At 42.6% G+C, this 23,759-nt stretch overlaps 1 protein-coding gene across 2 annotated transcripts in view; it reads left to right on the top strand.

Moving 5' to 3' along the window:
* ephb2b (eph receptor B2b) overlaps positions 1-23,410 on the top strand; it is a 294,590-nt gene extending 271,180 nt beyond the window's left edge. The window contains exons 12-16 of one of the 2 annotated variants that reach the window (XM_037532535.1): positions 3,138-3,353; positions 3,541-3,690; positions 13,649-13,842; positions 17,094-17,249; positions 22,324-23,410. In XM_037532535.1, the coding sequence (XP_037388432.1) occupies positions 3,138-3,353; positions 3,541-3,690; positions 13,649-13,842; positions 17,094-17,249; positions 22,324-22,432 (825 nt within the window). In that variant the 3' untranslated portion in view covers positions 22,433-23,410. The remainder of the gene's footprint in view (positions 1-3,137; positions 3,354-3,540; positions 3,691-13,648; positions 13,843-17,093; positions 17,250-22,323) is intronic. The other variant, XM_017717932.2, reaches the window with a different exon arrangement.
* The last annotated feature ends 349 nt before the right edge of the window (positions 23,411-23,759 follow it).

Here is a 23,759-nt window from a genome sequence, read left to right as displayed (position 1 = left end):
AATTCAAACATAAAACTGTGTAAACAAATTTAGCCATCAGATTTTTTCGACGACCGTCCCGCGACCCCCAAAATACCTGGTATTTCTAAAAGAAATAGTGTTAAACCCCACCCCTGAATTTTTACTCAGAAATAGCTTCACATCTAACGAGCACATCTTTTTATCAGTGTTTGAATAGAAGCAAGACTCTGCATCTCTGAGTCGACAGGCTCTCAGATTATTTTGGCTTTCTGAGAGGAAAGTACAGGTAAATAAAGCATTCCTGTTTGCTGACGTGACATTCATGCCGGCGACGTCTAAACATTTGCAGTTCACCGCGGAATATCTCACAGATCTGGCTCACCACTGTAAGAGCCGTGTGTTCTGTTTTGTGTGATTACACCGTATGGCTGTTCTGACACCTCGGCGAACGCTTTCACAACAAGCATTGTGGCTCATGACACTCGCTGACAGCATCGTAGCTGGAATGACAGGTTTACAGTGGAGCGCAAAGGCAGAGACGGGGCAGAGGCCGCCTCCGTCGAGGGAAACTGTCTGAGATTTCTCTTTCTGTGCTTACTAAGGGAAGATTAGAAGAAGTTATTTTAGAAAACCTAAGAGCGAGAGAGCGTGAGAGAGAGCGAGAGAGAGAGAGAGAGAGAGAGAGAGAGAGAGAGAAAGAAAGAGCAGGCTGCCAAAAAATTATAACCAGGATGAGCGATGGAATATGAAATTCAAATATAAACCTGACTTCCAGGCACATTTGAGAAAGTGTCTGCCTCCTTCTTAGGTGAAAGACGCCCGAATCCGCATCGAGATACGGCTGCTGATAAGCTTTTGAATGGAATAATGCATGTATAATCAAGGCAGGAATGTTTACCTTGCTCCGGCTGTGGATCCAAATTACTTTGGGCTGCAAGTCCCTCCAATTAAGCTATAGGCAAACATTGCAGGGAGATTAGAGCGCCGGCTCGTGTTTGTGAGGGATTTGAGCCCCATGAATAATTCATAGTGCTTAATTGCTGGGATGAGGATGAGGAGAAGTTAGAAGACGGCAAGGACGTGAGGAGGAGCTCAGGTTGCTTAATGAGGGAGAAAGGTTCGAGGGAGATGCGGTATAATGTAGGAGGAAGGACACAACATAACCGGACACATCAGGCGGATAGCAAACATACCGAAACATTGTTTTCAAGCGGGAACACGTCTGCCGATTTGTCAAAAATAAAGATGCAGACGAAGTCGATCGGAGCGGTTCGGTGTGAAGCGCTCCGTTCTAGAGAAACGTACCGAGTCAGAATTGCTCACAGTGGCTTTGATAGGAACCAGACGTCTGAAGAATGTCACTAAAAGCTCGTTGCAGAAAGTTGTTACGCAAACTGGCCACGAATGCACCGCCTGATGAGAGCCAGTGGTATCTGGTCGATACTTACTATACTGCTGAGTCCATACTACACTTGACACGTGTGTGTCTGTCCACACTGGGCCGGCTGCTTTGGTCTCCTGTGGCCAATGCTTGAGGGGCTGGTGGTGCTTTATGGCCGTGGCTGTGGTGGGCCTGCAGATGGAAGCAGCTGGAGCCACAGCTGGGGTAAAGCAGCAGGAGCTCCTCATGTGCTGGACTTTATGGTGGTCATGGAGAGCAGCTGCAGGATTTAGAAGGGCTCAGTGCTGGACAGCCAGTGTCTGCTTTGACCCAGTGCTGCGTAAAACCCAGACCCATTTCTGTCTCTTTGTCTCACTCCCTTACTCACTACCTCATAGTTAGCAGACTGAAGGTTTGCCACGAAGGGGCATTTGGTGCTTCACAAGTTTGGAGTGACCCTGTGAGCTCTTATTAATATGCAACTTTAATATGACACACATTTTAGTGCACTAAATTTAATCTAAATATTCAATTCAATTGAACATATTGGAAAAAAATAAATAAAATAAAAAGAGGTGGAGGAGTTTAAGTGTTTCAGGTCTTCTTCATAAGTGATGGGAAGAGGGATTGAGAGGTTGATCACAGGCTGGGATAGGCGGCAGCAGTAATGTGGTCAGAGTACTGGGCTGTAGTGGTGAAGAGGGAGCTGACCAGAAGGCAAAGCTCTCTGTTGATCAGTCGGTCTACATCCCCACCCTCATCTGTGGTCATGAGCTTTGGATAATGACCAAGATTAAAATCATCGACACAAGCCGCAGACATGAGCTTTCTTGACAGGATGGCGGCTACACTTAACAGGGTAAGGAGCTCAGTCATCCGAGAGGAGCTTGATACAGAGCCGCTACTCGTCTGCACTGAGAGGAGCCAGTTGAGGAGCTGATCAGGATGCCTCCTGGACGCCTCCCTGTGGGTTTACCAGGCACAGCCTAGTGGCACAAGACCCTGAGCTCATCCTACATTCTCAGAATTAAAGGTCCTAAACCGTCTCTGGGTCAGCTCCCCTCTCGTCACTGGGGTGGGACCCTCAAGGCTCCATCTCAGTGCCTTTAGTCAGGGAACATAACTGAACCATAATCCACTGAAATGATCTGTTCTAAGCTGGACTGACTCCACACACCCCGCCTCGCCTCGCCTCCAGGCTTTTACTCTACTGCTCTGTTTTAAAACATTCGGTTATGAAAAGGAACAAATACCAACTTTTCACCTGGAGGAACTGATTTAAGCTCCACAATCAGACCTTAGAACCAATGTTTTGTTGGGAGCAGCTCAGGACCCCCCAGAATGAGCTGGAGGAAGTTGTGGGGACAGGGTCATTTGGGATTCTCTGCTTCCACTACAGCTATTGTGACCCTGTCTGGATCAAGCAGTTTAAGATGATGAATTCATAGAAAATATGCCATAAGTTTTGCACAGACCAGGTTTTACATTTTATATTGTTCCCAATATGTTGAATTCTTTAATTAAACTGTGGGTGTTCTCAGGACACAGAACGTCAGTTTACCAAATTTCCGGATAGGACTGAACGTCTGAGCACATCCTCATATCATTTACAATGTAAAATAAAAAATAGAATAACTAAAATACAAATAATATTCGGAAATGTATTACTAACATTTGTGATGAGATGAAATTCTAGATTTTTAATGTTATTGTAATGAAAATAAAAAATAAACAAAACCCACTTATGAACCACACAAACTGATTTTAACTTGATGATTTTATTCATGTTTTACAGCAAAACGATGGACAGTTCACAGTGATCCAGCTGGTGGGCATGCTGCGTGGAATCGCCTCGGGAATGAAGTACCTGGCTGATATGAACTACGTTCATCGCGACCTCGCGGCCCGGAACATTCTGGTCAACAGTAACCTGGTGTGTAAGGTGTCTGACTTCGGGCTCTCGCGCTTCCTGGAGGACGACACGTCTGACCCCACCTACACCAGTGCTCTGGTATGAGGATTGTTTATAAACCTAATGATGCTCAAGCACCAAACGTTGTATTTGTGCAGAGCTCTTTATGGCAGGTATGATCCCAAAGCAGCTTCAGTAATGATGCTGTGTGCTAAAGATCTCTGTAAGTGTAGGAACGGGTAGAACATGAGCTTCTTCTTTCTGAATCTTCGATTCTGTGCTGTAGGGTGGGAAGATCCCCATTCGATGGACTGCTCCAGAGGCCATCCAGTACAGGAAGTTCACCTCCGCAAGCGACGTGTGGAGCTACGGCATCGTCATGTGGGAAGTGATGTCCTATGGAGAGAGGCCGTATTGGGACATGACCAATCAAGATGTATGTACCTTTTATTTTTATTATCCTCTTAATACCCACGCAACAAATGTTCACCTTAAATAGCAAGGAGATGTGGGCAGTTCTTCTAACGAGAAGCTATTCATGATTATACGACCGTGCGAGCTGATTGGTTGAGAGGCGTTCTAACTGTGCTGTTATTTCACCTTAATGTTACATTTTTTTCACGAACACTGTATCACTCCGCTGAGACACTGTTGCTAAGCAACGACTCTGACAGCTGTAGGAGACGCTCGAGCCATTTGAACGTTTCTACTTCTCACTTTGGCACAAACAGAAAACGGACGCTGTTAAGACCACATCTGACCGACAGCCGATTTGGTCCGACTCTGAAGACGAGACGACACTAAATTCCCAAACTGTCGTCACCACTGAGCAGCTTTTCAGTCGGCAGCTGTGACAGAAGAACAGCTGAACAACCTGGAATCAGCCAGAAATGAACCCAACACCATTCGCCAAACTAAACGGGCTGTAAGAAGCTTCACAGACCGGCTGGAACAAAACAACATTAATACTGATCTGGACAAACTGACCAAACTGAGCTGAACCTGATATTGGGTCAGTTTTACGGCTCAGTCTGATTTGGTCCAACTCTGAAGATCAGACACGTCTGGCGAATGGTGTTACGGTGACTAAATCACAGCCGTGATGCGATTTCACGATAACACTGTCCTGCTGCTGCTTAAGTAGAAAGTTTAAGAACTTTACAGGCATTTGCAGAATGTTGGATTCTACAAGCTGTTTATGTAAAACAGCTTTGTATTGGACCATTTTTGTAGACATTCTGGCCTGTAATTTGTTTATCTATAATCCCTTGGAATCCCAGGTGTGTTACACCTTTAGGCTTTTGTTTAGACGCTACATGGACTGTATTGCAAACTGAGTTTTTTTGGGTTATAAAAGTGTGTAATAAAAGTTTGTATGCCAACAAATATTGGCCATTAAAGGAGTGAATCCTTAAAAGACTCCTTATTACTGCCATTATCGGCACTATTTGAAAGTAACTACATAGTCTGTTACATAGTGACGTACATTCTTTTTCATCAGGTTTAATTGTTCGCGTTGGATTTTTTTCCAGTTGTTTCAAAGTCTGTTGTTTCAGTGATCTAGGAGTAAGAATGAATTTATCTAATTCAAAATGCTTTTTTAAATGGTGACAGCTTTTATTTGTGCACTTCAGGCTTAAAATGCCTTCATTTGGATCACAGTATTCATTTGGTAGCTCACGCTTGTCCTGCTGTAGCTGCTCATGCCAGAGACAGTTGGTGGTTCTCTCAGTGTGATGCTCTGGTTGTAGGCGAGTGATGGATGAAGCCAGCTCTACAGTTTGGAATCAGAGGGGAGGTAAACAGCAGCAGCAGTGCATCATAAATCTGCCTGTGGGACGCCTCGCACCATGTGGGCCTGAGCCCCAGAGCCTTAGTAGAGCTGAATCAGTCTCCACAGTCCTGGACATATCAAACACCTTTTTAAAACCATAGCAATATCCTGAATTATTCCCATTCAGACTCTGTGTGATCACTGTGGTCTGGTTGCAGACTGTTGCCTATATAGACTGATGTGGACAGCTGTTTTGTATGACTCAACATCACATCCTTAGTCTTTGAAGTTGTCCATGAATGATCTTGCAGATGGTGTGCACTTATCCTCAAATGTTTCCCATCTTTTCAAAATGTTTTTAAATGCAAAGCAGCTCATGGACCTGCCTGTCACTCACCCACTCCCTCACTCGCTCATGTTTAGCAGGATAAGTACTGTCCAAAAGGGGGCAGTATAAGTATCATTTGATGGTGCGTAATAGTGGTGCTTCATGTCAGTGACACTATGTTTTATGGTCATCTTTTTGTACGAAAATAGGAAAAAATGTACTGAAATTTAGGCTATTAGCCAGTAAACAATGCCAAAACCTCTGCATTGTATCCCCTTGTTGTTGTTAGCACACATTCACACTCAAACCCGTCAGGAATCTAAAGATTGCCATTATGTCCCAAGATGAGTTTTTAACAACAGTTTGAAAATAAAGCTGTCAGATTATTTCTTCAGCCGCAGTCACACTAGATAGTTATGATATTGGCATGACAGACTGGGCTAGAAGATTGATGGCAAGAAAATACATCAATTGGGTTGAGATGGCAAGCTAGCAACCCTGCCATGTACAAAAATGATCAAAATAGTAAAACTCAGCTGAACAATACACAAACCTGTCTGTATTGTTTTCTAATACCCTGTGAACCCTGAAAAAAAAGGTGTAAAATGTTGCTTCACATTTGATTTTCTACAAGGCTGAATTAGTTTTTTGTTCAGCAACATTTTTTCCTTCTGCCGTTAATGGAGCAGTTATACATTATATTTATATTATATTTATTATATATATATATTATACATAAAAGTAACTGCTGCACCGTTTAATTCAAATAAGAAGTATGTATGTCCCATATTTTCATATCAGAAACTGACAGAATTTGAAAAATGTTAGTCACTTATTCTTCAGCACCAGGTGGTCCACGCCTTGCTTCCCACACAGGGTGTCTGACCGAGGTCCTAAACTGTCCTGTCCTGACTGAGTTACGCAGCTTTTCATTTACGAAAGGAAGCAATTCCTTTATGTCCACTGCCTTGGAAACAGAGTGGACTCCTTGAGTTGCAACAGAGTAGACAGCAGGAGGTGATTGAAGGTCTGCTGGTTTGTGCATCACCTTGTGTGTGTCCCAATTCAGAGGCTGCATCCTTCGAAGGTGCGTAGACCCACGAAGGCTGAACCGAAATTAGATCATCTGCTCTACGGCCGATTTCCTCGTATCACAGCACCCGTTCCCACCTTAATGCTGCGTCACGAAATGCTGTTCCTGTCAAGTTCTTTAAAACGTAGCCAGAAACTTAGAATTTTGAATATTATTTATTAAAGTCGGAGATGCTTCTCTCTGTTGGCTTTTTGCTCCCTAAAATAAAACGAGAGGTCTGCGTAAGTTTTGCTTCATTTGCATCGTTTAAACCCAATACCTGCATTTAAAGTGAGGCTGCTGTGTTCTCGAATCCCTGCCGGCACGCAGTGAACCTCGTTGATCCACCCGATGGATCCTTCGTTGCTATGGCGACGAAGGACTCGTTTCGGCTGCGTATGAAGGAGCGTTCGAAATGGGACGGCCTGGTCGCGCCGCTGTGACGCAACCGATCTTTCAAATGCAGCCTCCGAAGGACGCAGCCCCTGAATTGGGGCGCAGCTATAATCTGCACTTATTCGTGGCATACCAATGTAACGGTACTGGCAAAACGCACACCTGAGGAAAGTGGAAGAACCAGTACAGTACCTGTCCACGTTGGATCTTCTTACACATAGTGATGCTAAACAAAACTACAAAAAACTAATTTTGCTCATGAATTTTCACCAACTAAACCGAAGACTACTCAGAATACTTTAACGGCAAGCAAACCTTCGACGAGTCAGTAGTGTTTTGCCTATAAGACTGAATATGTTTTCTCTCATCACTTCACTGGGAAGGGAATGAAGCACTAAAACCCAGGTTTAATTTAAACTCCCCACACAGTTACATGTGAGTAAGAAACTTATTTCACATGCACGGCACGGCGGCATGCTAACTGTTCCTGCCCTTGACTGCAGCTTCCATTTGCAGCATCCCTCTGGGTGGCTGAGGAGAAAGCAAATTATGGGCCCAGATAATGAAAATAGTTTCAAATTGAAAGAGTGAACGCTAATGTGCTAAGAGAGAGCACAGATCGCGCCGGTTATCTTATTAGCGGCTCCAGATAGCGTTATTTGGCCCCCATTGGGCCACGGGTGTGAGGCCGCTGGATGAGATTAATCAGGCTTTGAATGGAGCTCCATAATGTCCGCTATAATGAGCTGGAGAGCAGCGGGTCTCACTCGAGTCCTGTAACCTTCTCGTCGGCGTGGCTTTGCTGTGGCTTCGTCTATTATGCAGTAGGGGGACGCGCAGGGATGAAGCCACCGTCAGCACTATTCAAACAGAGGCCATGAAAACCACAGCATCCGCTTCCAGGATTTAACCTTATCTTACCTAATGAGTCGTCTGTGACGCGACGAGAGTCTCTGTCATTGTCTTCGTTAACTCTGAAATCTCGGAGGAGAGTAGCAGGTTCATGATGGTCATAGTAAAATGGGTGGGCATGTGGAGTTAGAACTGCTGGGTGGTGCCACGTTTCCGTGTAAAGGAAGCCCCATGCTGCCTTTATTGTTGGATACACTGTGATAGTTTTATAATTTGGAATACATTTCATATCACTATGGTAATGCTTATTATTGATTTGTCTCATCTGACGTGGGAAGTATGTTGCTAATTATGTTATCTTGGTCACACTTTATTAGGATGGTCCTCTATAGATGCTCTACAGCTACTTAAATCATTAACAAACTTAATGATCCTCAGTTGATTATCAACAGCATTAGGGTTAGGAGTAGATGTAGGTTTTGCCTTGAGGTTAAGGTTAGGTTTAGGTTTAGGGATAAATTTAATAAACTCTTTCACGAACTTCAAGTTCAGTTGAATTTAATGGGTGTTTACTGTTCAAGTTCAAGGCCAGTCGTGTGCTGGAGTTTAGGGCCTAACCAGCCTTGTGACCGGAAGGCCGCCGTGTTTGATTCCCTGAGTACATGAACCCCCGACTGCTCCCCGGGCGCCGTGGATAGGGCTGCCTGCCGCTCTGGGCAAGTGTACTCACTGCCCCCTAGTGTGTGTGTCTTCACTACTGTGTATGTGGTGTTTCACTGCACGGATGGGTTAGATTGCAGAGATGACATTTCCCCATTGTGTGACTGATAAGGGTCACTTAATCAATTAATTTATTCATAATTTAATGACTATTCAGTTAATTAAATATATACTGACCATTTACAAAGAATCTACAGTGGACCACCTGTATAAATTCTGCAAAATCAGAAGTACCAATCTATAAATTCTCATCTTTTACATGACAATATAAATGGGACAACTGTATCAATAAACCATGTTATTAAAGACGAAGCGCCGTCCAAGTTGGTTGCAAGTTGGATCTTTGGCAAGCCCCCCCCCCATCATTCATGCTCGCCAGTGTTGAAGGCTGTTATCTGATGTAGCAGAATTGTCTGTTGGCGTTGTCCTACAGCCGTGTTGAGCTGTCCAGTGATGTTGCACTATTTGTTGTTCGAAAAGCTGCACTGGCGCTTCACACGGAAACCTGTGAGACCCTTCGCTCTCCCAGCGTGGTAGCACTGTGAGATAGGGACTGGCCTAGTTCGCGTGTGAGAATTAAAAAATAAATAATAAAGATAAATAAAAAATAAAAATACATAAAAAAATATATATTTTAAATCCTTCAATTGAAATGTGATCTAAAGTGGTTCATTTATGGCATTAGTCCAAATAGCCCTGTAACTGCATTGGTACGAGTTGACCGTGGCTGGAAACACAGCGCTAACGGGGATGATGCTACCATCAACACCATGCAGAAGCTTGGAAAACCGCAGCATCCGTCTCGCATGTTTACAGAAGTGGAGCAGTTAACACGGAGGACAAGACCAATCTAAACACTGAGTGACAGCGGGAATTTCCTGTTACAACTTGCAGCATATCTTCCAAACACAGAGTTTAGTTAGTGTTGTGCTTTACCGAGCGGGTGTTAATCATGTTCGGCCTGACAGTAATTACATGCCTGGATATGAGTAAGAGCTGTGAATGAAAGGAGGCTGTGGTCCTGTGTGTCCGCTGCTGAGTGCGAGGAGGTTGTTCTAAAACCTAAATCAACACTCTGAGCATCCTCATTTACTGATTAGATAAAAACGTCTTGTTTTCAGTGCTGTCCTGCGCAGGCCTGCAGTTTAGATGTTAGACAGCTCTGAATGTCTAGAGGTTTGTAGACACCAGCTCATTTCTGTTTCCCCTGAAGTCAAAGGTGTTAAGAAGGAGTTGGCTCTTCCTTTGCTGCAGTAACGGCCTCAACTCTTCTGTACGACGGCGTTAGAGGGCCACTGTTAATGAAGATAAAAACAGTAAAAACAGTAAAAAAACTCGTAACATTTTGATAAAATATTCTCATATTTCGAGAATAAACTCGGGGGCTGCTGTAACGCGTTGGGGTCTTGGTTGCTGTCCTGGCGCCAGAGCTCCACTCACTCCCGTCTCTCTGTGGATCATTTTGATCTTCATCCTGAGCTATCTTTGAATGAGGGGAGATGAAGCCCCCGATAGCCGTGTAGACCACCCTGCCTGAGATTCACAGACAGACGGTTTCCTCCGAGTCCGTCCGGCTCTTTATTCTAGATACACAGTTCCCTGCTCAGCCGTTTCAGCCGGTTCTTGCACTAATACCAAGCTGGTGCTGATGAGCAGGAGAGACGGGGGGGCTGAGCATCCTTTATGGGTGAATCGATATGAAAGGGCAGCTCCACCAACTCAACGCCCCTCATTTAACACCAGGAGGCGCTGCTTCACTTCGCAAAGCCTTTGGCCACAATACTGACCTTTCCTGGTATTACTGCCACTTCAGTGTCGTAAATCTACAGCTTTATTTTTTAAATATTACAACTTTATCCTCTACTATTCTACTAAGTCTACTATTTTTATTTTTATTAGGCACTGGCACTAAAACACCGTCATGCTTCTGAGAAGACTTTTCACCAAATGTTAGAACATTGCTGTGAGGATTTGATTGCATTAAGTCACAGCAGCATTAGTGAGGTCAGCTACTGAAGTTGGGTGATTAGTTGTGGATCACAAAAATCATTCCAACTCCAGTCCCAAAAAAGCTCCACTGCTCCACAGCCCAGTGCTGGTGAGCTTTAAACCCCTCCAAGTAATGCTTGCCGTTGGACATGGTGAGCTTAGTCTCATGTCTGGCTGCACCAAAGCATCCCATTCTGTCTAAACAGACTAAACAAGCTGCATGTCAGCACTCGCTGCACGTTAGAGAAGCTAAATTCAGTAATTAGAAGGAGTGTCAACAAACTTTTGGACATACAAAACACCTAACAGTACCTGATTGATAACTTATGTTTGTTTGTGTGTGTATTTAGGTCTTTGTGGGGACCAAATGTTCCCTGAATGATGAACCTTTTTGTCATTGTGAGGACATCTTTATGAGGAAAATGCTTAAAAGATTTCTTTCATATAAAGAGTTTGAGATTAGGGTTGGCTCAGATGCAGCACAGTATTCTTGATCTATATTAATACAGAAATCAATGAAAATCACCCACAAAGATAGGAATACACATTTGTGTGTGTAGCTGAAAATAGTTGTGTGTCTGTGTGTGATGATAAATGGCCTCCCTGGGTCTCCTTCAGACAGAGATAATGATCACAGTGTGTTTATGAAGCGAGCAGATCAATCCTCGGCCTCCTGCAGTGCTGCCTGGCCACCAGTGTTCTGCTAGTGCTGCAACACAGATAATCCACTAATACATATAACGTCAGCGACCACCTTTCCTTCATTTAATGTCCGGCCAAAATGGCCAGCAGGTACAAACTATTCAGGAAAAAAAGTGAAAACGAGTATTGAGCAGAAAATTAAATGATTTTAGTATTTAATGTATCCACACGTTGCCGTTATCACAGTTTACCTTCTTCTCAATAAGCCTGTTCTCAGTTTTTCAAAGAAACCTGCGAGGATGTTTTTCCACACCTCCAAAGTTCAGTCTTAGAAATTGGTTGCATTTTCCGCTTCTCCTCATCCACATAAAGCCAAACACATTCAGTGATGTTGAGATCTGGACCCTGGGGTGGTCAGTCCGTTGTTCTGAGAACACCAGCAGCTTCTTTGACTTGCAGATGTTCTTCTTTCTTTATTTCTCTTTTTCAAAGTAATGTCTTCTTGATCAGCTACACATCCTTTCAGACCCACAGCGCCGAGTGGTCTTCTCACAGGGGAAGGATGGACAGAAACACCTGTGGATGTTTTCAGATCTGAAGCAGCTTGATCTTCTCCTCTCGCTCAGAGATCAAAGCTTTCAGTGCTGTTTATCTGATGGGGGCAGTTTGGTTTGACTGCCCCAATTGCACAGTACTACCAGCACTAGGAGGGTGAAGGCTAGCACAGGCTTCTTTTCGAACTGCCACTCACACAACGTCATTATACAGCTGAAGTTCCTGGGAGGAGAACGCCATCCGCCAGATCTGTCAGCTAACTGACCCGCCACCAGGGATTGACCTCGCAATCCCCTGATGACGGGGCCAGCGCTTAGATGACTGCGCTGCTTGGGAACCCACATAATGGCTATTTTGACTAGAAATTGAATAAATGATGAAGGGTGGTCTCTGAATCTCACTTAGTGCTTTGCATACCAGAACACTGTACTAGTCACAAAAAGGACTTTTACATGTGGGAAATATGAGAATACGTAATTGTTATTGTAATAAATGATGTGACGGGGCACTTCTCTGGGCTTATGGTGGATCTGGCCAAAATTCGTAGAACGGTGAACAGCTGCATGATAAAAAAGACAAATTCAGACCATTTATAGAGAGGTTTAAACAACAATTGCACCAGACTAAAGACAAAAATCCCCTAAAACAAAAGAGAATAACTGCATTACAGGCCTGGCAGAGCATCGCCAAAGTCTGCTGACGTCTATGGGTTGCAGACTTCAGGCTGTCATTGATTCCAAAGCATCTGGAACCAAATGATAAACAAACTATCACCACACTTGACCTGTTACCCCCTAAAACACACATTAGGGGCTAAAATTGAGGGCTGTTTAGCTGAACAGGATGGAAAGTTGCACCGTTGTTTGGGTGGATAGGACTTGATTTGTGTTGCACAAGATGTTTGGACAAGACACTTGGCTCACTTAAGCACTTACGCTTGCCGGAGTTTGGGTGAAACTATTAGCGGAATGTGTGGAAGTGTCATTTCGGAGCTTTCTTCGTAAAACAAGCATGAAAAACAAGCAAACAAACAAACAAAGTGCTAAGGTTGTTGAAAGATCAGGAGGTTGGAGTGAAATGAATGTAGTTAAAGCTTTGCTTTCGCTCTCACACAACACCAAGAAACAACAACTGGCCAAGTGGTTGAGGATTAAAGCCAGTTTTTATACACACTTACAATTTAAATGATATAGTATAAAATATAAATAGATGGTGACTTAGCAGAGCTGCATTTAGGCCATTTAAACCAAAACTGGGCTTTTCCACTGGCTCTGTGTTATTTTATACTTAGCCTTGCCGCTTGCTGTTAAACCATCCCCTGCTGTTTGCTCCTCCTGTACAGTGTTGCATATATTCTGTCTTTGTGTGTTGGTCTATTTTGTTTGGACGTTTAACATCAGGCCTGTTATAAGAAATACAAACAGAGCTTGCAGAGAAATCTTCAACTTCTTGTTGCTGTTTTACGTTGCAGGAGTGCAGGGAGCATCAAAAATTGCCCCCTGTCTGGCACATTATGTGCGTTTACATCTAATATCTAATATACAGGTTGATTCATCCGATTACAAAGTACCATATTTTACAACCGTGAGGAGCCGAGGAACCAATCACAATCCAACTGTAAGAGGGGGTCATAGAGTTCCTGACTGGCTCCTTCAGTCTGAGAGGAGCTGAGACCCCTGAGCAGAACGTTCTGTGTTCTCCACGTCAATCAGAGTGAATCCGTCAGAACTGAGCAGCGGGATTTTCATCAGCAGTGAAGCTCCAGCAGCTCAGAGCGTTCGGCGCTGGTTCCACAGCACTGGATGATCTCCGAAATCCCACTGAAAGAGCCGTGAGAGCAGCGACGCCCGACACGCTCAGTCCAGTCTGGGATGAGTTTGACTGTGGTGTTGATGTCGTCCGTACAGCTGGAGGACGTTCAGACTGAGACCTTGAAAATATGTGTAATTTTATGCTGATTAATGTGCACTGTCCCTGATCATTTAATAAATAGCATATACATATGTGCTTGATTCTTATTATTTCCTTGTCTAAAGACCTTTAAATCTCTGTGTCTCCCCCTGCAGGTGATAAATGCCATTGAGCAGGACTACAGGCTGCCCCCACCCATGGACTGCCCCAGCGCCCTGCACCAGCTCATGCTGGACTGTTGGCAGAAGGACCGCAACAACCGGCCCAAATTCAGCCAGATTGTCAACAACCTGGACAAGATGATCCGCAATCCCAACAGCCTGAAGGCCATGACCCCTCTCTCTTCAGGGTAGGGCCCATAGCATTCCGGAAACAGCACCAGTGAGGCTGTATGACTGGATTTGCATGACTGAATCTGCCGTGTTATTTTTTCATTTCATGTAATATTGATAATTATCCATAATAAATGCCGGGCATTTCCTAATGCTCAGTTTAAAGCCTGGGCATTTTGAAACCTGAAGTAAATAAAAGGCCTAGTCTTGTGAACATAGCTAGCTATATATGAAGTATTTTTTAATATGCTATGGAAAAGAATATTACAGTAGCTCATAAGTTGACATTGCTGGTTTTTGCTGTTATAAGTGAATGGCTAGACTTTTTCTCCCTCGTAGTCAAACCCTTAAAAGGGACACTGGTATATCAAAATAGTCTTTAGGTCTAATACTGGATTTAGGGACAGCGAATATATCAAAAATTACTGATATTGCAATAGTATTACATTTTTTTATTGATCATAAAGCGATAAGCCATGAGAGGCTGGGGGTTACTGTGATTTTTTTCATGGTGACGTTCTCGGGCACCTGTGATAAAATCGCAGTAATGCACCACCTCAAGTGGCCTATTGCTTTATGATACGGTGGCCAAAATGAAATATGATAGAATACACAACTTTTCAGAAAAGAATTTTTTATTAATAATAGACATAACCAGGTATTCCACCAAGAAATATAGTTCCTTTAGAGTGCGGTATCACTGGGAAGCAAGCTGAATTTTTAAACTTTTTGTTATATAACGATGAACATATAATAACACAGCACCAAATTACCTCTTAATTACCTCCCATTACCACCAAATTTAGCACCAATCCAACGGCGCCCTCTTCTCACGCTGAGACTGAATCCTAAATGGCTCCCTGCTCCCTACATAGTGCACTATGTAGGAGATTAAATACTGGATCCTGAACCACAACGGTGCAAAATTAAGCTGAGAAATAGTGATGTGGGATTCAGCCACATCCACACTCGGTAAATGATGCATTATTTGGCTGTAGAAGCTAGAATTTCTAAACATTCCTAGCTAGAACACTATTCAGTGAATAGTTTGGGATTCAGCCTGAGTTTGATGAACATTTGAAGCGTGTGAGACAGTCAAGTGACATTTTTTAGACTTTTATTCTGGCGTTTTACAGTAAATCATCTTGTAAGTGCTTTAATTCAAGCCTGTGTTATTAATAATGGAGCTGTTTAGGCTGTTGGCTCTTTTAGTCTGTTAGCCAGCTGACCAGCCTGGTTCTAGTTAAGAACATAAGTCATCAGCCACTGAGTTTAGACAAAAACCGGGTTCTTGCTTCATCAGTACACCCGGTGCCCCATGCGAGCAGCATTAGAGCCAAAGATTATTCCATTAAGAGCCGAAGGGTTTTTCGTGCCGTGGCGCAGTGATACACAGTTCAGTTGTTGTGAGGCGGTCAAAGGTGTGGCATATCATGGATTTCACAGCAGCTTCGAACGCGGCTCAGCCAATCAGATTTTAGGACCGGATCTATCCCTTTTATAATTATCGTTATAGCACTCAGGCCTATTGAAACACACCATGTAAACAGTTATTGCGGTTCATTATGTGTGATGTGTGTATGACCATCAGTAACAAAGCAAAAGTCATTTGTTTTTGGGTAAGAGGATCCATAATAGATATGAAAGAATGGGACATGATTCTAGACATATTGTTCCAGTATAGGGAACACCCATCCATGCCATATGATATGACTATGGTTTAAGAGGCCTCTGAAGTTTTTTTTAAGGAGGCTACTTTCTCAGACACATTTTTAGCCATTATACCTGGCTTTGTCTGTGTGTGTGGGTGTGGTGTGTGTGTGTGTGTGTGTGTGTGTGTGTGTGTGTGTGTGTGTGTGTGTGTGTGTGTGTGTGTGTGTGGAACAATTTTCGTGGCTAGTTTTTGTGCCAGCCATCTCCCAGCCCACTCGCATGCATCCTTCAAGGCATATTTGAAACCTAAATTGAATATGACTTCAAAAGGAATATCTATTCCCACAATTTGCAAGCACTTTCCTTTCACTTGCGATCGCGTCAGTGCAGGTCATCCATGCCAAACCTGTCGGTCCGTTATTTCTTTTGGCACCGAGCTGCTGTGTGTAAATAAAATCTGCTTGGGTTTGATAGACCGAGATGTTTTGTCCAAGGCTTGAGGCGCTCTTTGATTCCACACGGCTGCAAAAGTGTGAAACGAAAACACAGTGGGAAACACCTCTTCGCTGGTGTGCTTTGTGTGCATACATATTCAGATCAGTTTTATATGCTCCTCTGGTTCCCATGTTTCTGTCTATGACAATTTTGAGAGCATTAGTCACCCTGAGGTGTATCGATTTCTAAGGGAGTGTAAAATTTGTCCACACTATTCGTTCTGAATAAACATGACTATGTCCAGAAATAATGCTGGATGTACTGAAAACCATTTGCTTACTACAGGTCCAGCGTTAGTGTACTGTAATTGTGATTACAATGCTTTTAGTGGGTGTTGTTCGATTTATTAGTGTTAATACTAACACAGGGCAAACACTAGGGCTGCACAATATGGACAAAAATATATTGTAGTTGCATTACAACTGTAAAATATTTCATATTACTTACAGACATGAACCCTTGTCGTAGTATGCTTAAAGTCTGGCCTGCATTATTTTTGATTAAATTTCCATAATAAGAGTCGACGAACAGATATCGCTTTCCAGATTTACTGTGAGAAAGAGGAGGTTTCCCAGTATTAAAATATCATAGTTCGTAATCATAATACACATGATACACGTTCACAAGCAGGTCAACAATTATTTTTATTAATCAGAAATAGTCAAGGGAAACCTTTGGTCATTGTGGGTTTACCTTGTGCTTTTTTGTAGGGATGAAGTAAAGGAGGCTGCCCCTTCAGATGACCCAATGTGCAAATGCTAACACTAGAGTTAACAGTAGACAGTAACGACGCATTTTCTCTTTAGTAGATGATGCGCCAACAGTAGTAGCTAGTATCAGATCTTTGAGTCCTGAAACCTGGAACGATTAACCAAACCCTCGAGTGCCTGTGCACACGCCTGATCAATACACAGTATGTCATCTGGAAAGATTGCGATTAGTCAAGATGCTCACAGTCTATACAGCTCATTTGCATATTGAAGCCTTCTGTGATAGATGAATTGCAAAGACCAGTATCACAATAACAACTAGCAAATGATGTTTTTTGCAGCGCCTTACAAACACATCATGTTCAACCATCAGTGTACATGTTAATGTGTCCACTTTCTGTCCTGTGCAGTGTGCACTTGCCCTTGCTGGACCGCAGCGTGCCCGACTTCTCAAGCTTCAACAATGTGGACGAGTGGCTGGACGCTATTAAGATGGGCCAGTACAAGGACAACTTCGCCAACGCTGACTTCACCAGCTTTGACCTGGTCTCACAGATGACCATGGAGTAAGTTTTTCTAGAAAGACAAAGGCAGAGGACCATTTGCAGTATGCACTCCTGAAATGAACCCGCGGGTCACTAAGGCTGTAGCTAAAAAGCCCAGGGTTTAAAATGTACAGAGAGGTTATTGGGAAATCAACAAGCTTGTTGGTGATGAAATAGCTATTCTAATAAATGTAATTATTTTCCAGCCAAGCGTTCTCCAGTGGTGTAATTCCACTCTGGGTGTGATAACACAGGAAATCAATGCCACAGAATGTCAAAATGTGAACTTTGTCCGATTTCTGAAGCCCATTTCACACCAGACCGCGTGCGATATGCTCCTATATTAATCCGTGTAGCCTTTCACACCGGCTGCGTGCAGAATGCCAGCAGTTTCTGCAGAAACAGTAAAGAAATGCGACGTACATGCCATAATACACAATCCAGGCTAATAAACAAATCAACAAATCTAGTGTTAAGTCTTTGACAGGTTGAATGAAATGCATTGATTAGGTTAATGTGAGCAAACAGGCATCACCTCCTCTTCAGGTAGAGCTGCATCGCCTGGTGACGGCAGCTCGTCAAGACTTTATCACTGATCTCTTTATATCATCTACACAAAGTTTATATGAGTGATAAAAGGACAGTACAGGTGTTTATATTACCTGAAAACACGGAACAGCAACAGGTCTTGCTTTGCGTGAAACAGGCGTGAGTCATTATGACAGCTAACCTCGTTAAACGAAGTCTCCCAACAGCATGACTTTGAGACACTAATGCTACTTCACTGGTTTTAAACCACTGAAACATAGTGGTTCAAAAAGATTCACCCGATTTCAAAATGATCGATTTCACTTGTGCATCATCACAGATCAGTGCAGTGAGCTGTAAACGGTTTAAATGAGCATAAAGTTTATTATGTAATTCTACAAGGTCTCAGTCTGAACCTCCTCCAGCTGTACGGACGACATCAACACCACAGTCAGACTCATCCCAGACTGGACTGAGCGTGTCGGGCGTCGCTGCTCTCACGGCTCTTTCAGTGGGATTTCGGAGATCATCCAGTGCTGTTGGGAGTGGCACATAAACAGAATCCTTAACGTACCCCCACAGAAAAAAGTCACACGGCGTGAGATCTGGTGATTTTGGGGGCCAGATGTGGAGTGCCAAATCGTGGACTCCTTCACAGCCAATCCAGCAATGAGGGAGCCATCTACCAATGAGTCTATTACCCCTCTTTCAATTGGATTGTGATTGGTTCCTCGGTGCCTCACAGTTGTAAAAATATGGCGCTGTGAAATCGGATGAATCTTTTTGAATGACCCTGTATACCACTTGTGAAACATTACTTGGAAAACACCATAAAACTGGACAGAATATTCCAGCTGCCTTCAAATCTGGACTTTCTATCCACTTCCCATTTTGTACATTTTATAATCCAACACTGGAAACTGGCTTTAAGGTCCAGATTTAAAGGTCCCTGGAGTGTGTAATGAGCTATATTTACACCCATTGTTTCCTGAAATGCATATATATATATATATATATATATGAGAGAGGAACACATTTGCATTTTTCCACACACACATCACGGAAATTACGCATTTAGGATCGTATGCAAGGCTTGTGCGTACAATGCACGCTTTTTTATGGCAGAATGAGATCTATTTGCGCCTGAAACCTGGCACAGAAAATTTAGAACATCTGGCCCAGAGAGAGAGAGAGAGAGAGAGAGAGAGAGAGAGAGAGAGAGAGAGAGAGAGAGAGAGAGAGAGAGGGAGAGAGAGAGAGAGGGGGAGAGAGAATGAAAGTCAGGATGAAGCTGTGTGTGGAGCAGGTCTGGAGAACATCCAGGCTTAAACCCCAAAGTCAGCACAACTCTTTGAATCTCCACATGACTTCATAACTGCTGACTATTGTTCCTTTGTTAAGCTTTTTTCCCTGCAGTTTGAATATTTTTCCCAATGTGTAATGCTCTCGCTGCCATCCTTCAAGATGAGGCATAAATATATTACTGTGATTACAAACAGTAACGGCGGGGGTCTAATGTGGAATACCTCTCACTAATGATCAGGATCAAGAAGAACTTCACTGTAATCCAAATAATATACAAACATACAGTGGGATGGAATGATGTTTCTCCAGGGCCTCAGTGCAAACAAGAAGGGCCGGGCAGTGTTTACAGAACCATCAGCGCAATTAACCTCTCCGTTCTCCACCCATGAATGTATTCTGTTGTAGCAGCGGTTGCCAGGTTGGACGTTTTACAGAACGTTGGCAAAAATCACATTCAGCCTAATGAGAAATTAAAATATTGAAATATTGAGTTTCTAGTTTAAAATGTTACGCTACTGAGCTGGATATGGATGGCAATTATGGGAAATTCTTCTGAGTGATAACCGCCCTTATCACCAAGGCTGAATTGGATTTTCCAGGTTAGGCTGATTTGGATTTTTCATATTGGGCTGAATTTGATTTTTCAGATTAGGTTGAATGGGATGTTCTGTAAAGCTTGTCCAACCTGGTAACAGTTAGACCCAGAAAACGCATTTGTGATCAGAGCATGATTGCTTCAATTAAACAAGACAATACAGTACTAAACACACAATTGCAATACAGTAAGTATTACCAGAAGGATAACCTACCCCGAAGCCCTGCATATATAAATAACACACATATACAGGACAAAACCTGTGAGACGGACAGTAAAAAGTATTAAAATGTGAGAAGTGTAAAAAAGTACCAGACCTGGGGCTGAATTCACAAACGTATCTTCAGAAAGACAAAAGCTTTAAAAAAACTTTCTAAAATGTGCCTTTTTTTTGTCATGGACTAAAATTAAATTATTGTTCTTCAAAAAAACTTTCTTAGAATTCTCTTCATTGCTTTATGATCTTTTCTCTTAATTGAAATTGGTCATATTCTTGGAAAAAGAAAAACAGTATTTTCTTATGATTTGAGCATCTCACACTTGTCTTAGCCTGTAAGAATTGACAGGGCAAACCTCCTAAACTATAACTACACCAAGGATTTCCTTCACCATCACTTCTAGTTGTGTTTATTTATTTATTTGTTTATTTATTGTGGTTAATAATCATATAATAACAATATTTATTATTATTTCTGTCTTATTATTTGTTTATTTTATTTAAACGGAGCAACTGGATAGCAGAAGTATGGCATATTTTCTATTAATCTGTTTAATGTAAAATTATATTGATAAAGATGTATGGCCTACATATGAATAGAATTAATATTGTTTTTAGAAATTGCTTTAGGCCCAATTTTATTAAGCTCTTAGTTACAGCCCTTAGTACAGATAACGGCATGATCAGTTGCGTCAAATGAGTCAAATGTGCTTCCACATGAATGAAATCAGTTTTGTCTGTAAGGTCTTTTACTTTGCTGTGGGGCTCTGATCTGTTTTATTCTTGTGGAAATGATTTACATGTCTAGTGTAATAATGGTAGGTGTCTCGAGATTCAGACAAAACATCGGAATAAAGCTTCGCATCAGACGTGTTTAGTAAACATTTGCTTTGTTCCTCGTCTGCGTTTTTAAACCCGTCCCACGCAGTTGAAATGCGAGCTGCAGCGTGGCACTTTCACATTCCTCTTTCCTGGCATCATTCGTGCGATACCTGCACCAACCAGACACACGGCCTAAAGAACACAAAGACGTGCCATTGTTTCACGCTCATCTCATAGATTGTGCAACAAACAGAGGGCGATAAGGATCATCCTGGAAGCCGGTTGAGGAATTCAGCCACAGTTTAGTCCTGAGCTAACATGCCGGGTTTCTTCTGGCGTGCCTTGCCCGGACGCATTGTGCTGTTATCTTGTCTGAGGTTGTGCATGTGTACAAGTGTGTGTGTTTTTTTCTCACATTTTTAGGTCAACAAAAATGGAAAAGCAGAAAAGGTGTATGCTAATGTTCCAGCCAAGCGGTTCTGACTTTGTGAAGTGTTTTTTGATGCATTATTATTTTTATTTTTTAATTTAAACTTATTTTCACTGTCACTGAAATTAAGCCCTTACATGGCCGGGCTTACACACCTCTATAACATGTTTGCATTGAAGTCCCTATAGTTGCTGAATAATAAACCTGTAGATACTTAAACGCACTCAGTCCTGTTCTCCATAACGTTCATACTCCATAAGCTCCATTCAGAAGCTGGGCGTCGTGTGAGGCTGTAGCTCTTCTCTCCAGTCTAATAGACGGTGACGTCATTTTAAACCCTTATAATAAAAGAAGCTGAACTCAGTTTGTTTTTCTACTGAAAGTCGACCCGTTTTTCCCCAAATCTGGGCTCTAAACTATAAACAGACGGCGTCTCTTCAGTGATCTGCTCTGGAAACATCACTTTTAGAGAACAACACAAAGAGCATCGGAGATTTTTGGCATTTCAGCAGTAAATTGTGAGCGTATAGTGACATGTGGAGATCATAAAACACACGTTCTGTTAATTTGAGGAGCTTTTACAAAAAATAAATCAATGAAATAAAATTTACATTTATTTCATGCAGTTACTGAATAATTTGCCTTACTGTATGAGCCTGAAAATTCAGATGGACAAACCAAAATATACCCTGGAGAATAAGAGGTTAGTGTGTAATAAGGCTGGGATTTTAAGGGGTTAAGCTTAGGGTTTGTCTGAGGAAATCCAGAGTACTTGTAGATGCTCACCTGTCATAAGAAAACATACTTATATCTTTGAAATGGTTACTTTCCAGCAGCACTGCTGTGTCTGATCCACTCGTACCAGCACAACACACACTAACACACCACCACCACGTCAGTGTCACTGCAGTGCTGAGAACGATCCCCCCCACCCAAATAGTACCTGCTCTGTGAGGGTCCATGGGGGTCCTGACCACTGAAGAACAGGGTAACAGAGTATCAGAGAAACAGATGGACTACAGTCTGTAACTGTAGAACTACAGAGTGCAGCTATACAGTAAGTGGAGCTGATAAAGTGGACAGTGAGTGTAGAAACGAGGAGGTGGTCAGAACGATCTGCCTGATGTATGTGACATGTGTATGACCCCCACATTCCCAATAGGATGTAAAAACTAATGATTGTGTGTTTCCTCCACAGAGACATCCTCAGGGTGGGTGTGACACTAGCAGGCCATCAGAAGAAGATCCTGAACAGTGTGCAGATGATGAGGGCGCAGATGAACCAGATCCAGTCGGTGGAGGTTTGACCCCTACAGCCCATGCTGGACAGTGAGGGAGGCAGGAGTGAGTGGTCAAAGGGAAATGGACGCTCTGAAGCCCTGAGCTTGATTTTATTCTTCTGGACCACCACGTTCTTAAGGGGATTTTCTCCAGTCCCTTCATTCAGACTCTCTCATCTGCCCTCTGGTGCCCCCCCATCCCCTCCCGAGTGCCCCTTCAATGGCCCCATCAACCTGGGACGGTGTTGTCCCGCAGGAATCAACAAACCATCGTCTAAACGTCAGGCTTGCTGTTGCAACCGCAGCAAGCCGAACAGCAACGAGCAATTTCTTTCTTCATCAACTAAGAGCATGCTCTTCCTCCTTCTCTCTTAGTTCTTTACTTTTTTCTCTTTCGTTCTCATCTACGTTCTTTTTAAAGAAAGTTTCTAAAGATTTTTTTTTAAAGGAAAAGCTACGTGAACACAACACAAGGCATCTATATGAAAGATATAGATATGTGCGCAAGTGTGATCTAGGCAGAATGGAAAGGCTACCCTTTAAAAGGGCCGAGGAAGGAAACAGAGGAAAACCGTACGCTTCTGAGATTTTTGGGTTTTTCCTTTTTTTAGGTTTTGTTTTTTTTTTTTTTTTTTTTATTCTATTTTATTGGGGAGATCATGAAATAGGAAAACTGACTTCCTGCTCAGCAAAATAAAAGCGTGGAACCGTAATCCTCGTGCCGCGGCTGACGGGAGCGAGAAAGGAGACAAAACACCATGAAATGGAACTTCCTTTCGGCAGCGATTACTGCCACGAAGAACGCACGACGCTCCTGATATTTTAGCAGTTTTAAACACTTGAACTCAAACAAAACAAAACAAAAAAAAAAGTCTTCTCTCCTAAATAGTAATCTTGTTGACAGTGTTGAATTTGTGATGAAGATTTTTTTTTTCTCTCGGCTTCCATTCACCATGGGAAAAAAGATCATTTTATTATTATTATTATTATTATTATTATTATTGTTATTATTTTTCCTGTTTTTACAGACATAACCTGCCAAATAGGACGTCTTCTTGTCCTACCTCACAGGTCCTTCTGTACATATCAGATACGTTATGGTTGTAGTCTGGAACTGATGGGTTGCCATGCTTTTTATTTTTTATTTTTTTCCATTTTGTCCCTGCATTAGACGAGCGACGGCCGTGGATTTAAATGATTTAGTACAAGACGCATTGCATATGCTTCCCCTACGGACGTGTAGACATCAAGTGTGCTTTTCTAATGAATTGTTTACATAGAAGGACCCTGAGTGCACATACGTTTTTGCTATTCAATTCCTTCCTTCATTTTTCAGAGCCCTGACATACACAGA

This window comes from Pygocentrus nattereri, chromosome 21 (genome assembly GCF_015220715.1).
Source record: "Pygocentrus nattereri isolate fPygNat1 chromosome 21, fPygNat1.pri, whole genome shotgun sequence".
In the NCBI taxonomy this organism is placed as follows: domain Eukaryota; kingdom Metazoa; phylum Chordata; class Actinopteri; order Characiformes; family Serrasalmidae; genus Pygocentrus; species Pygocentrus nattereri.
The sequence above is the reverse complement of the archived record's forward strand: the minus strand, read 5'-3'. Positions and strand labels throughout refer to the sequence as shown.